This window comes from Chrysochloris asiatica, unplaced genomic scaffold, assembly GCF_000296735.1.
Source record: "Chrysochloris asiatica unplaced genomic scaffold, ChrAsi1.0 scaffold00173, whole genome shotgun sequence".
Taxonomy (NCBI): domain Eukaryota; kingdom Metazoa; phylum Chordata; class Mammalia; order Afrosoricida; family Chrysochloridae; genus Chrysochloris; species Chrysochloris asiatica.
Window position 1 is genome coordinate 3,534,051 of NW_006408691.1, and position 20,408 is coordinate 3,554,458.

General features: G+C 53.5%; 1 protein-coding gene across 1 annotated transcript in view; it reads left to right on the forward strand.

The window, feature by feature from the left end:
- The window catches only part of PRDM16 (PR domain containing 16), a 421,338-nt gene that overhangs the window by 390,255 nt on the left and 10,675 nt on the right, over positions 1–20,408 (forward strand). The window contains exons 11-15 of the mRNA XM_006871783.1: positions 969–1,122; positions 6,562–7,978; positions 11,225–11,312; positions 16,612–16,781; positions 17,405–17,482. Coding sequence (XP_006871845.1) covers positions 969–1,122; positions 6,562–7,978; positions 11,225–11,312; positions 16,612–16,781; positions 17,405–17,482 — 1,907 coding nt within the window. The remainder of the gene's footprint in view (positions 1–968; positions 1,123–6,561; positions 7,979–11,224; positions 11,313–16,611; positions 16,782–17,404; positions 17,483–20,408) is intronic.

Consider the following 20,408-nt stretch of genomic DNA (forward strand, 5'->3'; position numbering starts at 1 on the left):
TGCAGATGGGTGTGTGTTTACACCTGCCTCACTCATGTGCACACAGCCTCAGGTGCAGATGGGTGTGTATTTACACCTGCCCCACTCACACGCACACACTGCCTCAGGTGCAGATGGGTGTGTGTTTTACACCTGCTGCACTCACACGCACACACTGCCTCAGGTGCAGATGGGTGTGTGTTTTACACCTGCTGCACTCACATGCACACACAGCCTCAAGTGCAGATGGGTATGTGTTTACACCTGCCCACTCATGCACACACACAGCCTCCAGGGTGCAGACAGGAAAGTGACATTCTTGCCCTCCCTCTGCCCTGAGGTACAAACTCAGATGAGGCTCGGGGCCTCTGCAGTGGTCCCTGTGATTGTTAGGACCCTTCTCTCTGCTCGAGAGGAAAGACCCTCACAGAGGTATCACAGGGTCCAGAAGGAACAGGACTCTCACTTGCTGCCTGTGGGAGAGAGCCTAAGTACAGCAAACCCGAGCCCTCAAGTTTCCTCGCACATCAGATTAAAACTCTTTCTGAACTCCTGCCTCTGGACATCTTGTGGTTAGCGATTTCTCCGCCCTTATTAAACAGGGGTAGAATTTTCCCTTTCCATGCACCAGTCCTGGGTTTGAGTCCCATCCAATGCACGGCCACCATCCATCTATCAGTGTTGCCGAATGCTGGGCAGTTTCAGCACAGCTTCCAGGCCAAGAAAGACTAGGAAGAAAGACCTGACCCTCCATTTCTGAGAAATCAGCCCATAAAGACCCATGGATCATAATAATCCTATCTGCAACCCATCATGAGGACGTGGTGTGAAAGGGCAGCATCTTGTTCCTTCATGCACAGAACACACTGGGTTGTTGACAGCCATTAACAACAACATTATTGAGGAAATTGAGGCAAGGGAAGCTTGGTGCCACATCAGGGGCTGTCCCCTCTGGTGAGGGTCAGACCTGACGGAGCCTGTCTCCCCAGGTATTCACGGACCCCAGCAACCTGCAGCGGCATATCCGCTCCCAGCACGTGGGCGCGCGGGCACATGCCTGCCCTGACTGCGGAAAGACCTTCGCCACGTCCTCGGGCCTGAAGCAGCACAAACACATCCACAGTACCGTCAAGCCCTTCATATGTAAGTCGTCCCCGCCGGCCTGAGCTCGGGCATCGCCAGCACATACTGCCCCTCATGAGAGCCTGTTTAGAAAGCATCCAGGCAGCAGCTCATGACCCCTGGCTTTATGGGCTCATCTCTGCTTCTTTACCCTCCTGCCTCGTGTCTTTCTGCTTGTCTCTTTGCTTTTACCTCCAGTGACAGGAGGGAGGGGCGGGTTGGGCAGGGACCATCCTTGCAGCTCATTGTGTCTTGCAGAATGAGCCAGAAGCCCTTCCCCAAGCCCCTCTCCCTGTCCCCCATACCCCAGCCCTGGATCCCAAGGGGTGCCCTACTGCCAGCTGTTCCTGACAACGGGGAGTTGCTGTAAATAAAGGTGTCCCTCCCTCATTGCGAGGGGGGGGGACAGCTGATGAGCACAGTGTGACAGGTCAGGGGACAGAAGTATGGGGTTAAGGGGCCCAGGTGGTAGCCATACAGGGGACAGGTGTATGAGGTTAAGGGGCTCAAGAGTCAGCAGTGTGGGTTGGGGGACTCTCAGGATGATGGTGTGGGGACAGGGGACCTAGGGGTAAAGAGGCCTAGGGTATGTGAGTGCAGGGTTAAGGGGCTCTGAGGATGGTACTGTGGGGTTAGGGGATCAAAGGACTGGTGAAGGTGACAGGTAAAGGAATGAAGGTGGTGGCAGCGTGAAGTTGAGAGGCGCAGGCTGGTCGTGGGCCTGGGCACCACTCCTGTTTGATGAGGGGCATTCTAGAAGAGACCAGATGGATGTTCAGAGGGAACCACCATGGGGCATCTGCAAAAGGGGCTCAGGACAGTGACAAGCCAAAGACCCATGTGTTTGGAGAGCGAGTGAGCAGGGGGACATCAGAAAGGGGGTCAGAGATCCTGGGGTGAGGTCACAAAGCCTTGTGGAACTCTGATTCTTGGTGAGTTTGGAAGCCACTAAAGTCTCCCATCTGCCACGCCATGTGCCAAGTCACCATTTCACACAAGCATTGCACTGAGTTATCATTTCCCATGCCTTTTCACATGACATCTTTATAGAATCCCACGGCAGGCATAGGTACCATGTCATCGCCAGCTGACAGCAAAGGAAACCGAGGCATCAAGTCATCCAGTGGCTAGACTCTGGGGTCACAGTGCAGAGCTTAGTGGTCTAGCTCAAGGGCCACACTACTGACCCATGAAAGGGGGATAGTTCAAGCCTTTCATAGGGGAGCCAGGGACCTGGGATCTAGGTGTTCCAGCTGACTGGCCTGTTGAGCCCCTGCCGACCCCCTCCTACCCTCTGCTCCCAGCTCACACATCATGCTGCCTCCTAGAGAGGACTCAGATTCAAACCCACTGGGTCCCACAGACAAGGAGCAGAAAGAGGGTAAGAGTGTGGCCCACTGTCCACCCCCTACAGATTTATCTTCCAGTCACCTGGACAGAGGGGCATCTGAGTGAAGTGTAGCAGGTCCCAACACCCCACACCAGTAGAGTCTAAGGAGAGACTGCATTGGGGTGGAAATGGGGCCAGGGAGCAGCCTCCCATAAGTGCTTTAGATCATAATACAGAGGTTTAAAGCAAGGTTCAAATCAAGAAAACTGTCCACAGGCTTAACAGCAATTGCCTTTCTGGGCACACACACACGCCTTTCTAAGTCTGTTGGATCCTATTCATAATGTAAGTTCCAGGAACCGCAGTGCTTTTGAAGGTGCCGAGCCCATGTTTCCACGGCTCTGCACACATTTCCCATATGGATGAAGGGAGGATGGGGATGCCTGGGCCGGACCTGCCGGTATCAGTAGCTATTCCACCTCTGGTCTGGGCTCCAAGTTCACTTCTGGGTCTTGGCTCTTGACGAAGGGATGGAATTAACCAGGAAACCCCAAATGTGGCTTGGCTGCATCTGCACACATTTCATTCAGTGCAGCGACGCAGGTTTTCAGAACTAGCTTACACGTGTGGAATAAGCCCTGCGCATCTTCCAGCTGCAGCGGAGCTCGGTGGAGGGGCCGTGCTCGGCCTTGGAAACACGATCTGTCCCTCAGGAGTGTGTAGGCAACAGGCACAGATGCACACGTATTTCGGTGCCCCAACTGCCGAGTGACAGGACCCACACCCATGGCACACATTAATCAACCTCAAATGCCTAGGCATTGCCAAGCCTCCGCCTTGGTGAACACCCAGCCTAAGGCACCCTAACTTCTCAGGTGAGGTCATAGCCACCAGGGAGTTCATGTATGTATTGTGTGTGTGATCACGTGTGCCCGCATGTATCTGAGTATGGGTGTGTCTGGTGTGAGGGAAGGCAGTGTTCTTGTAAGCACTTTTCAGAGTGGCACTTGGCAACAACAATTTTCATTAAAGTGTACATGTGTCAGTGTGTGTATGTAGCGGGGGGGTGGGGAAGTGAGGGGTAGGGGGAGAGTCTGTATATGTATGTGTGTAAGTGAGCAAGTCTATGAGAATGCATGTTTGTGTATGTGTGTGAGACTGATGTTTCCGTGTGTGTCAGTGTATCTGTGAGTGTGAGTGTGTGAATATGTGAGTATGGTTGTGGATGTGTGTTTGTGAGTATCTGTTCAGGCATGTATCCACACTCACGTTCATGTTCTCTCACACTGCTGACCAGGAGTGAGTCCTCCTTCCGGGCCCCTTGTACTGGGGGGGTCTGGGACCCACTGTGTTAGGCTCTGCTCCCAACCAGGGCTCCTTCCCCTGTCCTCAGCATCCAGACCTCCCCTTCCTTGTTTGCTGAGCCTTCCCATCTGGAGAGCTCAGTATCCCCAGAGCCTCCTGGGACCCACCACCTCAGGACCCCATGCGCGAGAAGATTGTGGGAGCCAACCGAGGGTACCCTGGGCAGAGGGCCAGCTCTGAGCTAAGGAGCAACAGGAGCTGCTGTGGCCAGGACAGAGCCAGGGCCAACAGAGCTCAGGCCATACTCTCCACCCTGAAGGTCGCGGCCCGAGGTATTTATAGACTATCCCTGCGGAGCAGCCTTACGGTTAGCAACCTCCCAAAAAGGGCAGATTTGATTAAATGAGGCAAAGTTCTTCTCCCCTCAGCCTTGAAAACTTCCCGCCATGCCAGACAGCCAGGAAGGCCGAGCGGCTAATATAAATAGATATTGTGATTAGAGAGCATGGTAATCGCAGAGAAAGGGCTCCCAGCTCGCATAGCATGACATCAGCCGGCTGAGGGCTGCGGTGAGCAAGGAACACGCTGGAATCATTGTTTCCACTGGGCCAGCGTTTAGGAAGCAAATTGTCCTGCAGAGAGACACATACCCTCACTGTGCATGCGTGCATTAGATTGGGATGTGCACGCATGTGTGCCCTGCGTATGCGGGTGCAGGTTATTGTATTTGTGTGCACGCCCATACGGATTGTGTAGGGATGTGTGTGTGTGTGTGTGTGTGTGTGTGTGAGTATTTTAGTATTGTCGGGTCAGTGTTGTTTATGTATCCACATGCATATGTATATGTATGCATGTCTGAATGTGTGTATGTGCACATATGTGCATTGTGGATGTGTGTGGGTATGTGTTGCATGCATGAGTGAGTATGAGAGTATTTACGTGTGTGGGAAGTATCATTGCGTATTGTGTTGTGTGTTTGCCTGTGTGTAATGCATGTGTGTGTGCCGGTACGCTCCTCTCTTTCTGTCATTGGGAAAGTGGCCAGGATGAGTTCTCCCGAGAGCCTGTGCGCAGGGCCCTGGATTCTGATTCCAGCCGGCACTGGCCTTTCCTGCTATGAGAGGAGGATCCGTGTTCACCAACCAGAGCCTGACATGGCCTGTTTCATCTCTTCTGAGGAGGGGGTCCTAGTAGTGGGATTTTCCGTTTTCTTAAATATGGATCTCTTTCCCCTCGTCCCCACCAGCAGACCCTATCACTGAGAACTAACCAGGAACCACTGTACTCACCAAAGCCCATTAGGGCCCCCCAAGAATCCCTGGAATGATTCCTGTCTCCAGTATCACTCTTGAGACCACCTTCACCCAGGACACAGCTCCCAGGGCTGGGGACAGAAAAGAAGGGGGCATTATGAAAATTTTAGAAACAGCACACCTTGGGTGAGTGGTGATGGAGCAACCATCACAAAAGTGGAGTGGACACAGGGCAGGTTCCAGGACAGGAGGTCCTCTGGTGGAACTCATGGTGTCGCAGAGCCTGCAGCTACACCCCGGCGAGGGCGTCATCATCCTGAATGACTTCAAGAGACCTTCACGCCCCCATTAGAAACATCTTGTAGGAGGAAGGCACACAAAGTACAACTGTCCCATTTTTCAATGGAGGGGGCCAAGGCACAGTGGAATTAAGCCATCTGTCCAGGGTCATCCCAGGAAATCTGAGGGAAAGGCACAGGAGTCTCTGCCAGTCCACGCTGGGACCCATACTTTGGAGAGACAGCAACTCCAGAGCTGATTTGTACTGGTCACCTGAGGATAGCCCGGAAGGGGCACACACACTTACACACATGCACTCACATGCTGTGCACCCACATCCTGCATACACCGATACATGTGTGTGCACCACATTATAGGCACATGTCTGTCTCACACACATACATTGGTGCACACATGTCACATGAACATGGATTCGTGCACGCTCATGCATGTATTCATAGGCACGCAGATACACATACAAGCATGCCCGTGTGTGTGTGTGTGCATATGCATCCACACTCCCTACATGTGTTCAGGTGTGTGCGTGTGTGCGCATACATGCATAGTTTGTGTGTACATGCATGCACACATTCCCATGCACATGTTCCATGCATACAGACACAATATGCATGCACATGTGTGTATAACCACACCATCACACATATACTTGTATGTGTGCACACATGCACATGCATGCATACATGGTCATGCACATGCTCCATTAACACAGACATGCTGTGCATGCACTTGTATGTGTGTGCACATGCATGCATGCTCATGCACATGTTCCATTCACACAGACACACTGTGCATGTGTGTGTGTGCCTACACCAACACACATGTACTTGCGTGTGTGTGTGCATGCACATGCATGCTCATGCACATGTTCCACGTACCCAGGTACACTGCGCATGCACGTGTGCATAACCACACCAGCACGTGTGTACTTGTGTGTGCATGCATATGCATGCTCAAGCACATGTTCCAGGCACACAGACACACTGTGCATGCACATGTGTGCACGCCCACACAAGCACGTGTGTACTTGTATGTGTGCACACCCACACCAGCACACGTGTACTTGTGTATTTGCACACATGCACATACATGCATACATCGCCAGGCATATACCCTTATGCAGAAATATACACACACATCCACATACATGCTGTGTAGTCTGCAGTCTGCCTGTGAATGACCAGGAACTGGAGCCCCCGCCCAGCCCCACTCCACACCTGGAGTTTCCTGGTAATTTCATATTGTGTTTGTCGTTGCTTTCTGCTGATGTTTTAGGTGAGGTCTGCCACAAGTCCTACACGCAGTTCTCCAACCTGTGCCGGCACAAGCGCATGCATGCAGACTGCCGCACGCAGATCAAGTGCAAGGACTGCGGGCAGATGTTCAGCACTACCTCCTCCCTCAACAAGCACCGGCGCTTCTGTGAGGGCAAGAACCATTACGCTCCCGGCAGCATCTTCGCACCTGGTCTGCCCTTGACCCCCAGCCCCATGATGGACAAGGCAAAGCCCACTCCCAACCTCAACCACACCGGCCTGGGCTTCAGCGAGTACTTCCCCTCCCGGCCGCACCCTGGAGGGCTGCCCTTCTCCACAGCGCCCCCTGCCTTTCCCACTCTCACTCCGGGCTTCCCGGGCATCTTCCCTCCCTCCCTCTACCCCAGGCCACCTTTGCTACCTCCCACACCCCTACTCAAGAGCCCCCTCAACCACACCCAGGACGCCAAGCTCCCCAGCCCCCTGGGGAACCCCGCACTGCCCCTGGTATCCGCGGTCAGCAACAGTGGCCAGGGCGCCACCGTGGCTCCAGGTGTGGATGAAAAGTTTGAGAGTGGCTTGGAGGATGCATATGTGGAGAAGCTCAAGACAAGGCATAGCGATGTGTCAGACGGCAGTGACTTTGAGGACATCAACACCACCACAGGGACAGATCTGGACACCACCACGGGGACCGGCTCAGACCTGGACAGCGACCTGGACAGTGACCGAGACAGGGCCAAAGACAAGAGCAAGGCGGCCGAGGGCAAGCCCGAGTTCGGGAGCGGCCCTGTGCCCCCAGGGGTCCCCAACAGCGTGAGTGAGGTGCCCGTCTTCTATTCCCAGCACTCCTTCTTCCCTCCGCCTGAGGAGCAGCTGCTGAATGCTTCGGGGGCCGCAGGTGATTCCATCAAGGCCATTGCCTCCATTGCTGAGAAGTACTTTGGGCCTGGCTTCATGGGCATGCAGGAGAAGAAGCTGGGCTCGCTGCCCTACCACTCTGTCTTCCCCTTCCAGTTCCTGCCCAACTTCCCCCACTCCCTGTACCCCTTCACGGACCGCACCCTCGCCCACAACCTGCTGGTCAAGGCCGAACCCAAGTCGCCCCGGGATGCCCTGAAGACAGGAGGCCCTAGCACCGAGTGCCCCTTCGACCTCACCACCAAACCCAAAGAGGTGAAGCCCATGCTGCCGACACCCAAGCTCCCCACTGCCCCAGCGTCCGGGGAGGAGCAGCCTCTGGATCTGAGCATTGGCAGCCGGGCCCGAGCCAGCCAGAATGGCAGCGGCCGGGAGCCCCGCAAGAACCATGTCTATGGAGAACGCAAGCTGGGTGCCGGCGAAGGGCTGCCCAAAGCGTCCCCCGCGCAGCTGCCCCAGCAACCCTCCCTGCACTACGCCAAGCCCTCGCCCTTCTTCATGGATCCCATCTACAGGTACCAACCCGCCCGCCCCCACTGTGACCGGGTCCCTGCCCCCTCACTCCCAGGCAGGAACCAGAGGTCCATTTGTCCATTAAGGCTTTCCTTCCACCGTGCAGCCTCAGGGAGACCCCAGCTCTTGCAGGAACCCCCACCACTCAGGAGAGGACACCTGAGTTGACTGGTTCTTGGGCCAAATGTTTCTGGACACAGGGGGTCCTTTGGCTGACACCTTGAATGTCAGCTGCCTTCCTTTGATGCCCCCCCCCCCACAATGTCATTCCTGGATTAGTGTTCTGCCACCCACAGTCACACCCTGTTTCTTCCTCTGAACACGCTTCCTTTCGGTTGTGCCTAGAGCCACCCAAGCCTTTCTCCTACCCACCCCCACTGTCCAGGGACTCCAAAAGGAGCTGGACGCTGCCTGGGGACTGAGGAGAAAAGGAGGAAGATGGGGGGTTGAAAAGGTCTCTGTCCATCCCTCTGAAACCCTCCCTGTGAATTCAATTACTAATTCCCCTCCCTGGTCTAGGTGGGCTGGTGGGAGGGGATCTGTCTGCCTCACCAAGTAATAGAGTACTCTGAGACTTTGCTGGGGTGGGGCTGGGGAGCCCAGTGCACCCCCCAGAGGTGAAGGCAGACAGGCAATGCCATGATTGCCAAGCAGCAAGATGGTGCATGTGTTGTGGGTTACACTTCTGTGGAGAGAGCACACGTTTATCCATGGGCACACATGAACTAGGATGCAGGGACACGTGAGAATAGAGCAGCTGTTCCATGCTGGGCCAGCACGGCAGGGAGTTCAGAGCTCAAAGAGAAGAGTCCGGGAGGAGGCTTCGCGTTCTGCATCCAGCCTAGAAGCTGTTGTCCTGACTAAAGTGGCAGAGATACACCAGAGCCCCATGGATCAGGAGCTGCCCCTTCTTGGCCATGGGCACATCATGTCATTATGGTTAGGTGCCATCCAGTCAGTCCTGACTCAAGGCCACCTTGTGTACAACAGAACAAAACATTGCCTGGGCCTGGGCCATCCTCATAGCATTGATATGGTCCAGTCACCTGACAATCCGTGTTATGGTCAATCTCCTTGTCCTTGCTGACCCTCTATTGTACCAAACAGGATGGCCTTTTTAGAAGTTGCTCTTTCTGGATGAGCCATCCAAAGTCCGGACTGTACGCCCTCCAATATTTGTTCACTCTTCTGGCAATTCATGGCATATACGCAATGTCTTCATCAATACCACGAGTCAGATGCAGATGCATCAATTCTTCAGGCTTTCTTTTTCATCATCCAGCTCTGGTAGCGTAGTGGTTACGAATCAGGCTGCAAACCGCAAGGTCAGCAGTTCAAAACTACCAGTTGCCCCTCAGGAGAAAGATGAGGCTTTCTGCTCCCGTAAAGATTTACAGCCTTGGAAACCCTGTTCAGGGTGGCTATGGGTTGGAACCGACTCGATGGCACTTAACAACAACAACATGCAGATTGAGTAAAGACGATGAAAACATACAACGCTACCACATTCCTTTTACAATTTTAAGCCACGCCTGTGTTGGCCACCAGGCTGTATTCCCTGAGTAACAGGGAAGATATCCACAGGGTGTGTCTTTGTAAACATGCTACTGTGGCTGCTTGAGAAAATGACCAACACAGGGCCCAAGGGGTCTGCCTTCAGCATTCTGGGACGAGCGTGGTCAGCACAGGTAGCATTTGCCAATGAAAACAGAGTCTTCGGAAGCTCAGGCAATGCCAGGAAACAGCTGTGGCATGAGGAGAAGGCACCCGGCCACATCCCCATTACAACATGCAGCAGCTGAGTACAGAGGACTGGAGGGAGATGACCAGGAACCCAAAAGACAAAAGCTTCCCAGTCAGACCTCGTAGTCAGAGCCCCAAGTGTGCCAGATCATCAGCTTCAGCTTTTTCCCACTCTGACCCCCTATCTGCCCCCAGCCCCCTCCTCTCTTGGCTCCTTTGCCCACCCGCTTCTTTGAGACAGTTCTCCTCTGGGCCTAACTTGGGGCCTTGGCCAAAGTGCCCTGAAGGCTGTAGGGGAGCAGAGGTCAGGCCTCAGAGACCCTGGCCTCTGTGGGCCCTCTGAGCCAACCTTCATGCTGAGACCTGCTGGAATTGGCTCTTTCCTGGGGACTCACCTCACCAACACCGGGGTTGTCTGGTTGACTCCAAGGAACAGCTTGCGCTCAGCAAATGAGCAGAAGGCCCGAGATGGGCCCGTCCCAAATAGTCTCCTTCCCTCCCCTAGCCCCGTCAAGATAAACAGTTGCATCCTCTGTTGTGGGTATCTCTCCCCAGGTTTGTGGTGGCAGGGAGGTGTTCTGGGGAGGAGACAGGGTCCCCAGCAGCATGCCCAGCTACCCCCATAGGCCTCTCCCTCAGGGTGAGCCTAAATTAAGACTGGGATCCTCCACCCCCAGGTCAAAGGTGTCCTAAGCTTTGACCAGGCTAGCTGCCCAGCATCTGAACCCCACTTCCATCACATGACCACTGTCCCCATCAAGATGGACAAAACAAGAGTTATCACTGACTTTATGGGAAGATTCTAGACTTGTAGTTTCCAGTAACCATGGCGAATTTTAGGGGAGAGTGTAGCCTTGTGGCCTGGAGTCCTTAGTGACTTTCTCAAGACAGAGATGTCGGAATCTCCTGCATGTACCTGCACAAGCAGGCAGGAACGCATGCCCAGGACTGCAGGCAAAGGGTGGCTTTCTCTCCTGGCGCAGTTCACACTCTGAGGTGAGCAAGCCCACATTGGGTAGAAAGTAGGAAACGTAACCCCCACCCACTAAAGCTAATGGATTCCTCAGGATGAGGCTGATGTGCCTGGAGCCTTCAGAGAAGATTCCAGAACTGACGGCATCATGAGTCATTCATTGCATGGCACGGATGCCAGCAGCTGGGGTGCTCTGGGGAGATGTGGGTGGGACTTGAAGGGTGACCAGAGCTGGGAATGATGACCAGCAGGATGACATGAGGAGCCACAATGAGCAAGTGCATTCTGGGGAGCAGGAGAGAGGGCTATAGCTTGGAAGACACTCCTGGGTAAGTGATGAGGCCAGCCATTGAGGTCCCCAGGCTCAGCAGAACATCAGAAGGAAGTTGGAGGCACAGAAGTCAGGGCAGCCATGATAAGACCACCACACCAGTACCTATGCTGGGACAGACTGGTGGGTGGCTAGCACGTTCTCCCTCCTCAGCACTGGAGCGGCTCAGTAGGGTACGTAACCCTCTGTATTGTTGTCCAGCAGGGTAGAAAAGCGGAAAGTGACCGACCCTGTGGGCGTCCTCAAAGAGAAGTATCTACGGCCATCCCCACTGCTGTTCCACCCCCAGGTAATTCACAGAGATGGGCAGGGCAGGCTCTGTCTCCTGGTGGTACCCTCTCAGAAAGACCACAGGTGGGTGGTCTTAAAGAACTAACGCTAGAAGTCTGCATTCAGAATGTGGCTCTAGGATAGGGGTGGGGAACATCCTGCTCATGGGCCATTGAAGGTCCTTGAAATCATTTGGTGTGGCTCTGCCAAGGCAACCGCAGTTCCAGCCATCACGTTGGGGGCGAGTTCATTAAATGTTTGACCAAATATAGCAGGCTAATCTTTAAGTTCATATTTTTGCATGGCCCGTGAACGATGTTATAAGTTTGGGCAGAAAAAAGTTCCCCACCCCAACTCTAGTGGAAGGTCCTTGCTTGTCTGTTTCAGCTGATAGTTGTAGCTGACAATCCTTGACCCTACTGGGCTTCTGGCTGTCTCTCTGCTGTTCCTAAATTACTCAACAGTGATTAGGTTTAGGATCCACCCTACACTTGTCTAATTAGCATAACAAAGACAATCCTATCTATAAATGGGACCACACACCCAGGTGAGGATTCCTGTCCATAACAGTAGTGTCTGAGGTCCTCACGCCCCCAGGGTCCAGCCCAGGCTGCCTGTGATAGGGTAGGGAGCTCTGGTGGGGGACAGGGTCCCACTGCCTCCAAGTCTCCAACAAAGCTGGTCACATCCAGAGGCAGGCACCATGGGAGGCTAAAGCTGACCGGAGGGGGGGACTTGGGGACAAGGAAGCATGCTGGTTGACGGGAAGCCTGGGGTCTCTGGAGGTACCATGGTCCAGGGCTCTAGTCCAGTGGGGTCTGGATTGGAGGAGGTCCACTGCCGGTGTCCAGCGTGCCTGTAGCTGGGAGCCCTTAGAAACGGGCTTGGTGATGGAGGAACGTCTTCCCTAATTCTGTCTCATCTTAATCTGTTTAATGTAAATGTAAGAAACCTCAGGTGGCCCACCCCACTGTCTCCACCCAGAGTCCCAGGCACAACGGCTGGCCGGCCCCTCTAAGTGGGCCCACCCAAAAGCAGTGGTGATCTGTCCAGAATCCCAGAGGGCAGAAAGGAGTCCGAGTGGGTAAACTTGGTACCTGTCAGGGAGGAGTGACATCACATGGGAGTAGAAGGGGTTCCCACGCCATGTTTGGTTCTCACAGTGACACACCCATTTGGGGACATCACATTTGGCAGCATTTCATGTGCCCATCCTGCCAGCAGTCCCAGTATATGAGGAAGGGTGAGGGCAGAACCAGATGAGACCAGACAGACCCTAAGGAACCCCAATGTTGTGGGAGTCCACGGGAGAGGCCAAGCAGGGGAGTGAGAAACACCAAGAGGGGATGGGGGCGTTCACTGCTGACTTGAGGATATGGGGAGAAGGGGGACAGCCCCAAATGCCAGCTTCCTGAGGGCAGGGACAGAGGGGGCTGACACTGAGCCTGGCAGGAGACCCTGGATGGTGCTAACAGTGGCAGGTTCAAGTTCACCCAGAGGTGACTCTGAAGAAAAGCCTGAGAACTGATTTCTGAAAATCCCAGGAGCACACAGTTGTACTCTGACATACAGGGTGGGGCTTGGGGGTGACATGTGTCGGAGACAAGTCAACAGCATCTGCTTATCAAAGGAAAGAATGTTCAAAAGGAAGGGAAGGAAGAAGGGAAAGAGGGAGGGAGAGACTCCCGGGACAGGAGGGACAGAATCTCGGGTGGAGGGAATAAGAGGGTTTTGAGGTAAAGGGAGAAGTGATGTGGGGTGACACCCAGAAAGATTAAGGGAGCAAGGGCCCTTTCTGGGGTGAGGAAGACTTGGGTGGGTTGAAATGAAGAGACCAGAAAATGGGAGTGGCTGAGTGTAAAGAGGGGCGCAGAAGAGAAGGGGAAGAACTGATCCTCTGTGGTAAGAGGGTCCCCAGGGAGGTGGTTCCCTAGAGGCAAGCACCTCCCCCCATGGCAGAGATTGGAGTGGGGGTCTGGGAAGGAGCACAGCCTAGGGTGGCCACTCCCCTGGTGCCCCACCCTAGTATCCACCTGCCTTCATTGCCTGAGGCCCAGCCCCCTCCTGGGATTCCAGCCACTGCCCCCCATGCCCACCCGACTGAGGGCTCCAGGACCTTAATGTGACTACAGACGGGGACATTGTTCTCCTTCCTGGTGTCCCTGCCACAGACAAACACCCACAGCTGTGAACCCCGCACCCTGCCTGGTTCACAGCTAAACTTAGAGCCGGTCATTGTTTCGCTGAGCCGAGGGCTTGTTTAATAACTTCCCTCGATTTTCCTCAGACAGCCTGGAGAGGCTGACAAGCCGGCCGGCATATCCTGCATTTGTGCAAGTGAGAATGGTGGGGACATCGGCCGGCAAGACCCTGTCCCCGGTGGGCAGGCCAAGGAAAGGCGGCCTGGTGGGACCGACTGCCCATTGTCCCTCCTCCCACCCCCGTCTGCCCCACGGCCCTGAGCCAGGAAGAGGGACAGAGAGCCATGCCATGCCCACACTTGATGGTCTACAGTCCAGCCATTGCTGGTAACTAGTAGCATCCACAATGTACAAAGGCTGAGCCTATGCAGACACTATGGGTACAGAGTGGGCACTCCTGTCCTGCCCTGGCTTCTCACCACCCTGGGGGCCCTGGGAACTCGTGAGAAAGCCATACTGTGCCAAGGCTGGGATTGCTCAGGTGGGGCAGGACTCTCTGTGTCCTGGGTCCTGGAGCCACCCTGGTACCCATCATCCAGACGTGGAGGGGCCAGGCAGAGGCTGTGGGCCTGAGTCGGTTTCCACCTGTCCAGCAGCAAAGGTAGAGAGATGGCAACCTTTTTGAGGAACATCATCCATTCTGAGGAAGGGGGGCTCTGCCTCTCCCAGGGTGATGATAAGAAGCCAGAGACTTGAGGGGCAGCCTGGGGGCCAGAGGAGGTCTTGACTAATACAGGCAGCAACAGTTCCCACTCATGGACTCCTTTCTGTCAGGTTGGCTATTTTCCTTTCTATCTGTCTGTCTTTCAACAGATTTAAAGGGGTATCATTTACACATGGTAAACTTCACCACTCCTCAGTGTGCATCTTTGTAACTCTCCATCACCCTCTCCCCAGACCCGGTAGCCAGCATCTCCTTTTGCCTCGTGGATGTACCTATTCTGTACCTTTGATGTAAGTGGGACCGTATAAAAGTTGTCCCTCTGCGCCTGCCTTACTCCACACAGCACAGCGTATTGTTTCAAGGTGCATCCGTGTTACAGTGTGTATCAGCACATCAGCTCTCTTTCTGAGTGAGAAATATACCCCCTCTCTCTGCCCATTCAGCTGTTGATGGGTACTGGGTGGGTTCCATCTTTTGGCTGTTGTAAATTTCTGAGGTTTTTTCCATTGGAACCCATGGGTAGTTCCCTAAATAGCAAGACGTCCCAAGCCTGGAAAGGCTGTAGGCTGTGCTAGAATTGCTTAAGGGGCCCCCTCTCCCCAGCGCCCCCTCCTCTCCATACTGGCTCCCCCAAATCGGTGCCTCTGTGAAGTGCCTGGAGAAGAGATGGCACCAAGATTAGGCCAGGTACCCTGAAGAGGGCTAAGTGGCCTAGACTCGCTGAGACCCTCACCTCCATAACCAATGTTCTTCCTTCCCCCGCCTGAGCCAGTGAATACCTGGTGATAGTAACCACTTGGGACAAAGGATCCTTTGTGTCCCGGGACCTCTTCCACAGTTTCTCCAACAACTTAGGGCAGGGGAGGTGGCATGCCCAGGGCAGCCACCTTTTGGGGATGTAGTTTCTGTTGGACAAGGAGAAAGGGCGTTCTGTAGCTCTGTAGAGCAAGGCTATGAAATCTGTCCAGCTCCACAAATCCATCCCCTAATGCAATCACCAAGCCCTGTCACCTCTGGTAGGAGAAACAAATGCTTAAAGGGACACACCACCTAGGATTCTTATTAGGACCCTAACTACCGAGATGGAAAGTGGCCAGTTCCACGCCACCTACTCTTCTCCAAGCAGGAGACAGACTCTGGATGCCCAGGATGAAGGTGCCCAGGCCTGCCCGTCTCCTTTTCAGGAAATCTCAAAGCCCTCCCCCATCACCCCAAGTTGTCCGAGGAACACTGGGAGTGATCCTGGGACACCATGAACCATTTGTCCCAAGAGGGCATCATCACCCAGGCAACCACTGGCTTGTAGGAAGGCCTGAGGTTGGCATGTTTCTATTCCATCTCAGAGCAACGTCTCCTCTCTGACTGCCCAAGGGAAGCCCTTCGTTTCCACACTGCCTTTCTTTCCAACATTTGTCATCAGGATTTTCCCCAAATGAACTACTTGTAGACAATGTGTTCCTGAGAACTCTGAAAACTGCACCATGGTTGGGGTCCTTGGTTTGATTTAGCTTGCCTCAGTTTTGATCTCTGTTGGACCAATTAAATTCCTTCCCACCCCAGACTGAAGGAAGTCATTGACTAAGCTTCTTTTGCCATATCAACTGTGTCATATGACTTTGGGCATTATTCTTTTGAATATTTCATTTGGAACAATTTCCCAAGGTGATGCAAATGATTAGCATACTCAGGTGCTAACCAAAAAGGTTGGGCATTCAAATCCAACCGGAAGCACCTTGAAAGATAAAATCTGGTGATCTACTTCCCAAAAGCCAGTCATTTAAAACCCTATGGCGCATAGTTCTACTCTGACATGCATAGAGTTGTCATGAATCTGAGTTAACTTGTTGGCAACTGATTTTTATTAGTTTTCAATAGGGAAAGAGGCAGTTGAATTCCTTGGAGTACTTTTCCTGCAATTATAGTATGTTGCCACCAGGGGGCGGTAATACCATGTTTTAAACAGATTCCGGCTAAAACCCATTGTCATCAGGGTGATTCTGGATAGATATCTTAATTGTTCAAGACTTTCAAAATAAAACTCTGTGTTTAACCAAACTAATCATTCAGGAATGATGGCCAGGCAGTGCTGGTCTGGGTTAGAAGAAGGGACAGAGTCAGCAGTAGCAGCACTGGCCTGTCATTCAGACCCCAACAAATATAGGCAGTGGGACTGGTTGGTGGAGGTCAGTTCAGGTCCCCCCACAATCCCCCCGGGGCATTCCAGGGAAGAACAAGAGCCGGGCAGGTCCACAAAAAAAATTCAAGAATCCAGCCCAGTGGCTAGGAAGTCCCCAGGAGACCACTGTTTCCAATGGTTGCCTAAGGACAGAGTGGTCTTCTCATCCTGGTCCATCCCCACTGCTGTGTGTGGTCCTAAAGGACCCTCAGAGCCCATGGGGTGGTCCACACACTGAAGGCACAATAGCAGCCTCTCCCCCCTCTCCTACCAACAGATGTCTGCCATCGAGACCATGACTGAGAAGCTGGAGAGTTTCGCGGCCCTGAAGGCCGACTCCAGCAGCTCCCTGCAGCCCCTGCCACATCACCCCTTCAACTTCCGGTCCCCACCCCCGACGCTTTCAGACCCTATCCTCCGGAAGGGCAAGGAGCGCTACACGTGCAGGTGAGGCCCTGACATACCTCTGGGGTGCTGGTGGAAGGACTCCAGCCAGGTGACCTCAGGGGCCTTGAACCTGCATTTTCTAGAGAAACTCTTAGTTCACAGCCAGAGTGAGGTATGGCAGTGGTACATGGCTCATTAATAACACGTGGGTTGCTAATCTGCTGGAAGTGAGCTCAGCAAACATGCAAAATAGTTGGGCCTCCCAGGCGGCTGGTCAGCGAGAGGCTAATGGCCCCACCGAGAGTTCTCACGCTGTCTTTGGTGGACTTTGCGGATGGATTTTCACCACTTTAGAGAGAGACACCCCCACTGCCCTCACCAGGTGGTGGGGCCCTGTACAAGCTGGTCCAGGCTAGCTCCAGCCACTGCTGGGCTGAGGCTTAGGCACTGCTGGGAGCATGGCTCCAAATGGACCAAGCACTTGGCCCTGTTTCAAGGGCACTTGATGACCTTGTAAGCTGAGGGACACTCCAGGGTTTTGAGGGTTCATAAACCTCAGGTGCACAGTCAGGGGGTCACATACAGGTGTGAAACCTTGGGCTCTGGGTGCTGCATGGGGGTGAGGGGCATGCTGAAATGCCTTCAGTATCCTATGTCCTAACCGTCTCCCCTAACACCCCCAGGTACTGTGGCAAGATCTTCCCCAGATCAGCAAATCTCACAAGGCACCTGCGGACACACACCGGAGAGCAGCCATACAGGTAGGTGCCCCTAGGGCTGTGTTGGGGGGACCCTTGTGCTCATGCCTCTAGCCTGTCCCTGGAGGCTCCAGGCTGGCTGCTGGGTGGGGTTGGGAGTAAATGCTCACACTGATATCTGGGGCCTGGTGGCTCTCTTGGCCTCTCCCTCCCCACCCAGCCCAACTCTGCTTGAGATGCTTCTAGGGGAAGGCAGAAGTGGCTGGAAGCTTCCAGAAAAGCCATACAAGAGACTGCCCTGGAACACTTGGGGTGTCAGTGGAGGCTCCAAGTCAGATCTGACAGAGCAAAAACCAGACCCCCCACCCCCACCCCAGGGCAGTCTATATGGGAGAAAACCTCTGTTTGTCCCTCTGCCCCCTCCCTTCATCACATGACCCATGCAACCTCTAATTCCCACAAGGAAAGAAGCTGCCTACAAATGTGGTCCCTGTTCTGGGCAGGGTACTGAGCGCTCTCTCTCTCTCGGGGTCCTCTGGTGGCCCTGTCCCCGAGCTGTGAACAGCTGGCTACGCCCACACTGCCATCAGGAATGTGCACCTCCCCTGAATCCCTCATCTGTATCCATAACAAGGATCAGAGATCACCATGCCCTTCCCAAAGACAGGAGGCTGAGCCACAGCATGGTCACATGAGCCCTCCCCAGCACCCCCATAACATCTCCTAGGAGGGGCCTGGGAGCGAATGTTTCACGGGACATTCTTGGTGAATGTCACCACATGGCCAGTCGGGGAAATTGCTCATTTACATACCAGAGACCAGCTTAGTATATCTATTAACAGAGACTTGTTCTCCCCAGTGGGCATGGTGACAATCGATTCTTGTTGGTGTAAGTTCACAGCCAAAGGCTTCTCCTGTATTGTGACCATATAGAAAGGGCACAGCTCAGGGCAGGCCCTGGAGACCTGGGTCCCCATTTATCACGCAAACCGGTAGCCCCTCTGCCTTTGGAGAAGTGACCCGCATGCCCAGCCTGAGCCTACCCTAACAGGCAAAGAGAACTACTCCACTCCTGACCAGTTCTGTGCCCAGTACCCCCATGCCTCCAACGCTCAGACACTCCCCATAAAAATTTTTTAAAATTAGCAACTGACAACAAAGACTCTCAAAGAAAGAATTACTTGGTCTGGTCCCTCTCAGAGAACGAACGAGCCGTGTGTTATTTCTGTAAGGGAGAACCCCTAGAGGGTCGGGCTCTGTTTCTAGAAGGATTTAATTGTCATTGATTTCTGTTGCTTGCTCCAAACTATGAGTTTCGACTTTCGTAACCATAATTGTTATGAAAGTTTGTGTTGCAAATCTTGCCTTCAGCTGGCTCGAGGCAGGTCTGGGAGGAGGATGGGGACGGACGTGTAGCTCAACTTTTGACATCACTGGTGGTTTCTGTGCTTGCTTGGAAAATCAGGAGTGTTTTCAGCTGAAAGAGGATAAGAAGAATGTCGTCCCTGGAAGCCCTGAGTGTGGCTGGTGGAAGCTGTCCATCCGGCGGCCATGCCAGCATCCCTGTGTGTCTGCATGGGCCTCAGAGCCGTAATGTTGACACAGACCCCTCAAAAGCCAACTGTTCTGGGGGCTGCCTGGATGACTGGAGACTCAAACTGGACAACACTTGAGCCCAGTTCCTTTTAAGTCCTTGACTGCAATTATCTCAAATTATTCAGATATGTTTCACAGCTCTGATGAGGGGGAAAAAAAGACCCTCTAATGTGACTAATACGCTTTCTGGTGGGAAGGTCAGACCCCCGCCCGCGAGCTGACTTTGGCTCGGGGTTTCTTCTGGATCAGAGATCTGAGAGTGAACCGTCTGAAGATTCTCATGTGTGGGGCTGTAGAATTTGGGTAGGAGAGATAGTGTGCTGAATTGGGAACAGCCATGCTTAGTGGTGTTTCTAGAACCCTGGCTTCCAGAGCCTGAGTCCCACTCTGGATTGGAGCTGCCTCTCCTGACCTGTGCTCCAGGCAGGACCTCCTTGCCTGTCTGTCTGTGGCATCCACTCTTCCTTCATTTCTCCCCTGGCTCCCGGTCTCTGCGTTAAGCCGGACCACCCCTGCAGGCTCCATTCCCATTCCCAGTAGGAGCTGCGTGTGACCCATATGTACTCTCTTTGATCTTTTGTAGTTTTATTTTAGGGTTGGGTTTCAGGAGTCTTTCTTCCTTTTCCTTCTTCTGCTTTATATGGGATTCTTGAATAATAATAATAAAAAAAATTGTCATCAAGTCAATTCCAACTCATGGCAGCCCCATGAGTGTGTAGGAGAACAACACCATTAAGTTTTCTTAGCAGTAAACTTTACAGGAGGAGATCACCAGGACTTTCTTCCGTGGTACTGCTGGGTAGATTTGAATTGCCAACTTTTAAGTGAGTTGTTGTTGCTTTTGTTAGGTGCCATCAAGTTGGTTCTGACTCATAGAAACCCTGTGCCCAACAGAACGAAACTCTGCCCAGTCCTGCGCCATCCTCACAAATTGTTACTTTTGAGCTCATGGCTGCTGCCACTGTGCCAATCCATCTTATTGGGAGTCTTCCTCTTTAAGTTAATAGTGGAGCAGAAGCTATCTGCACCACTCAGGGACCTTATACAGAATTCTAATTGCTTTCTTGGGTGTTCTTGGAGAATCAAGATCCTAGATCTGCTCACGCTGCCATCTTCCCAAAACCCCCCACTTCTTCCGTTTTAAAACCAAACAAAACCAGTTCTCCCTGTGACTGCAAGAGGACTCTGCCAGTAGCCAGGCTCGTGGCCACTTTGCCCTTCCTCCACCGTGGGTCCCCGGTCCTCGGGCAGCACACACAGTTTCCCTCCAAGCGTGCCGGGGTGCCCTCCACAGTGTACCTCAGCCTAGCCCGTCCTTGCTGTCATTCCACGTGAGCTCAGTGGTGTGTGAGTTTCTGCAGCCTGGTCATAAATTTCACTAGCCACTTGTCAG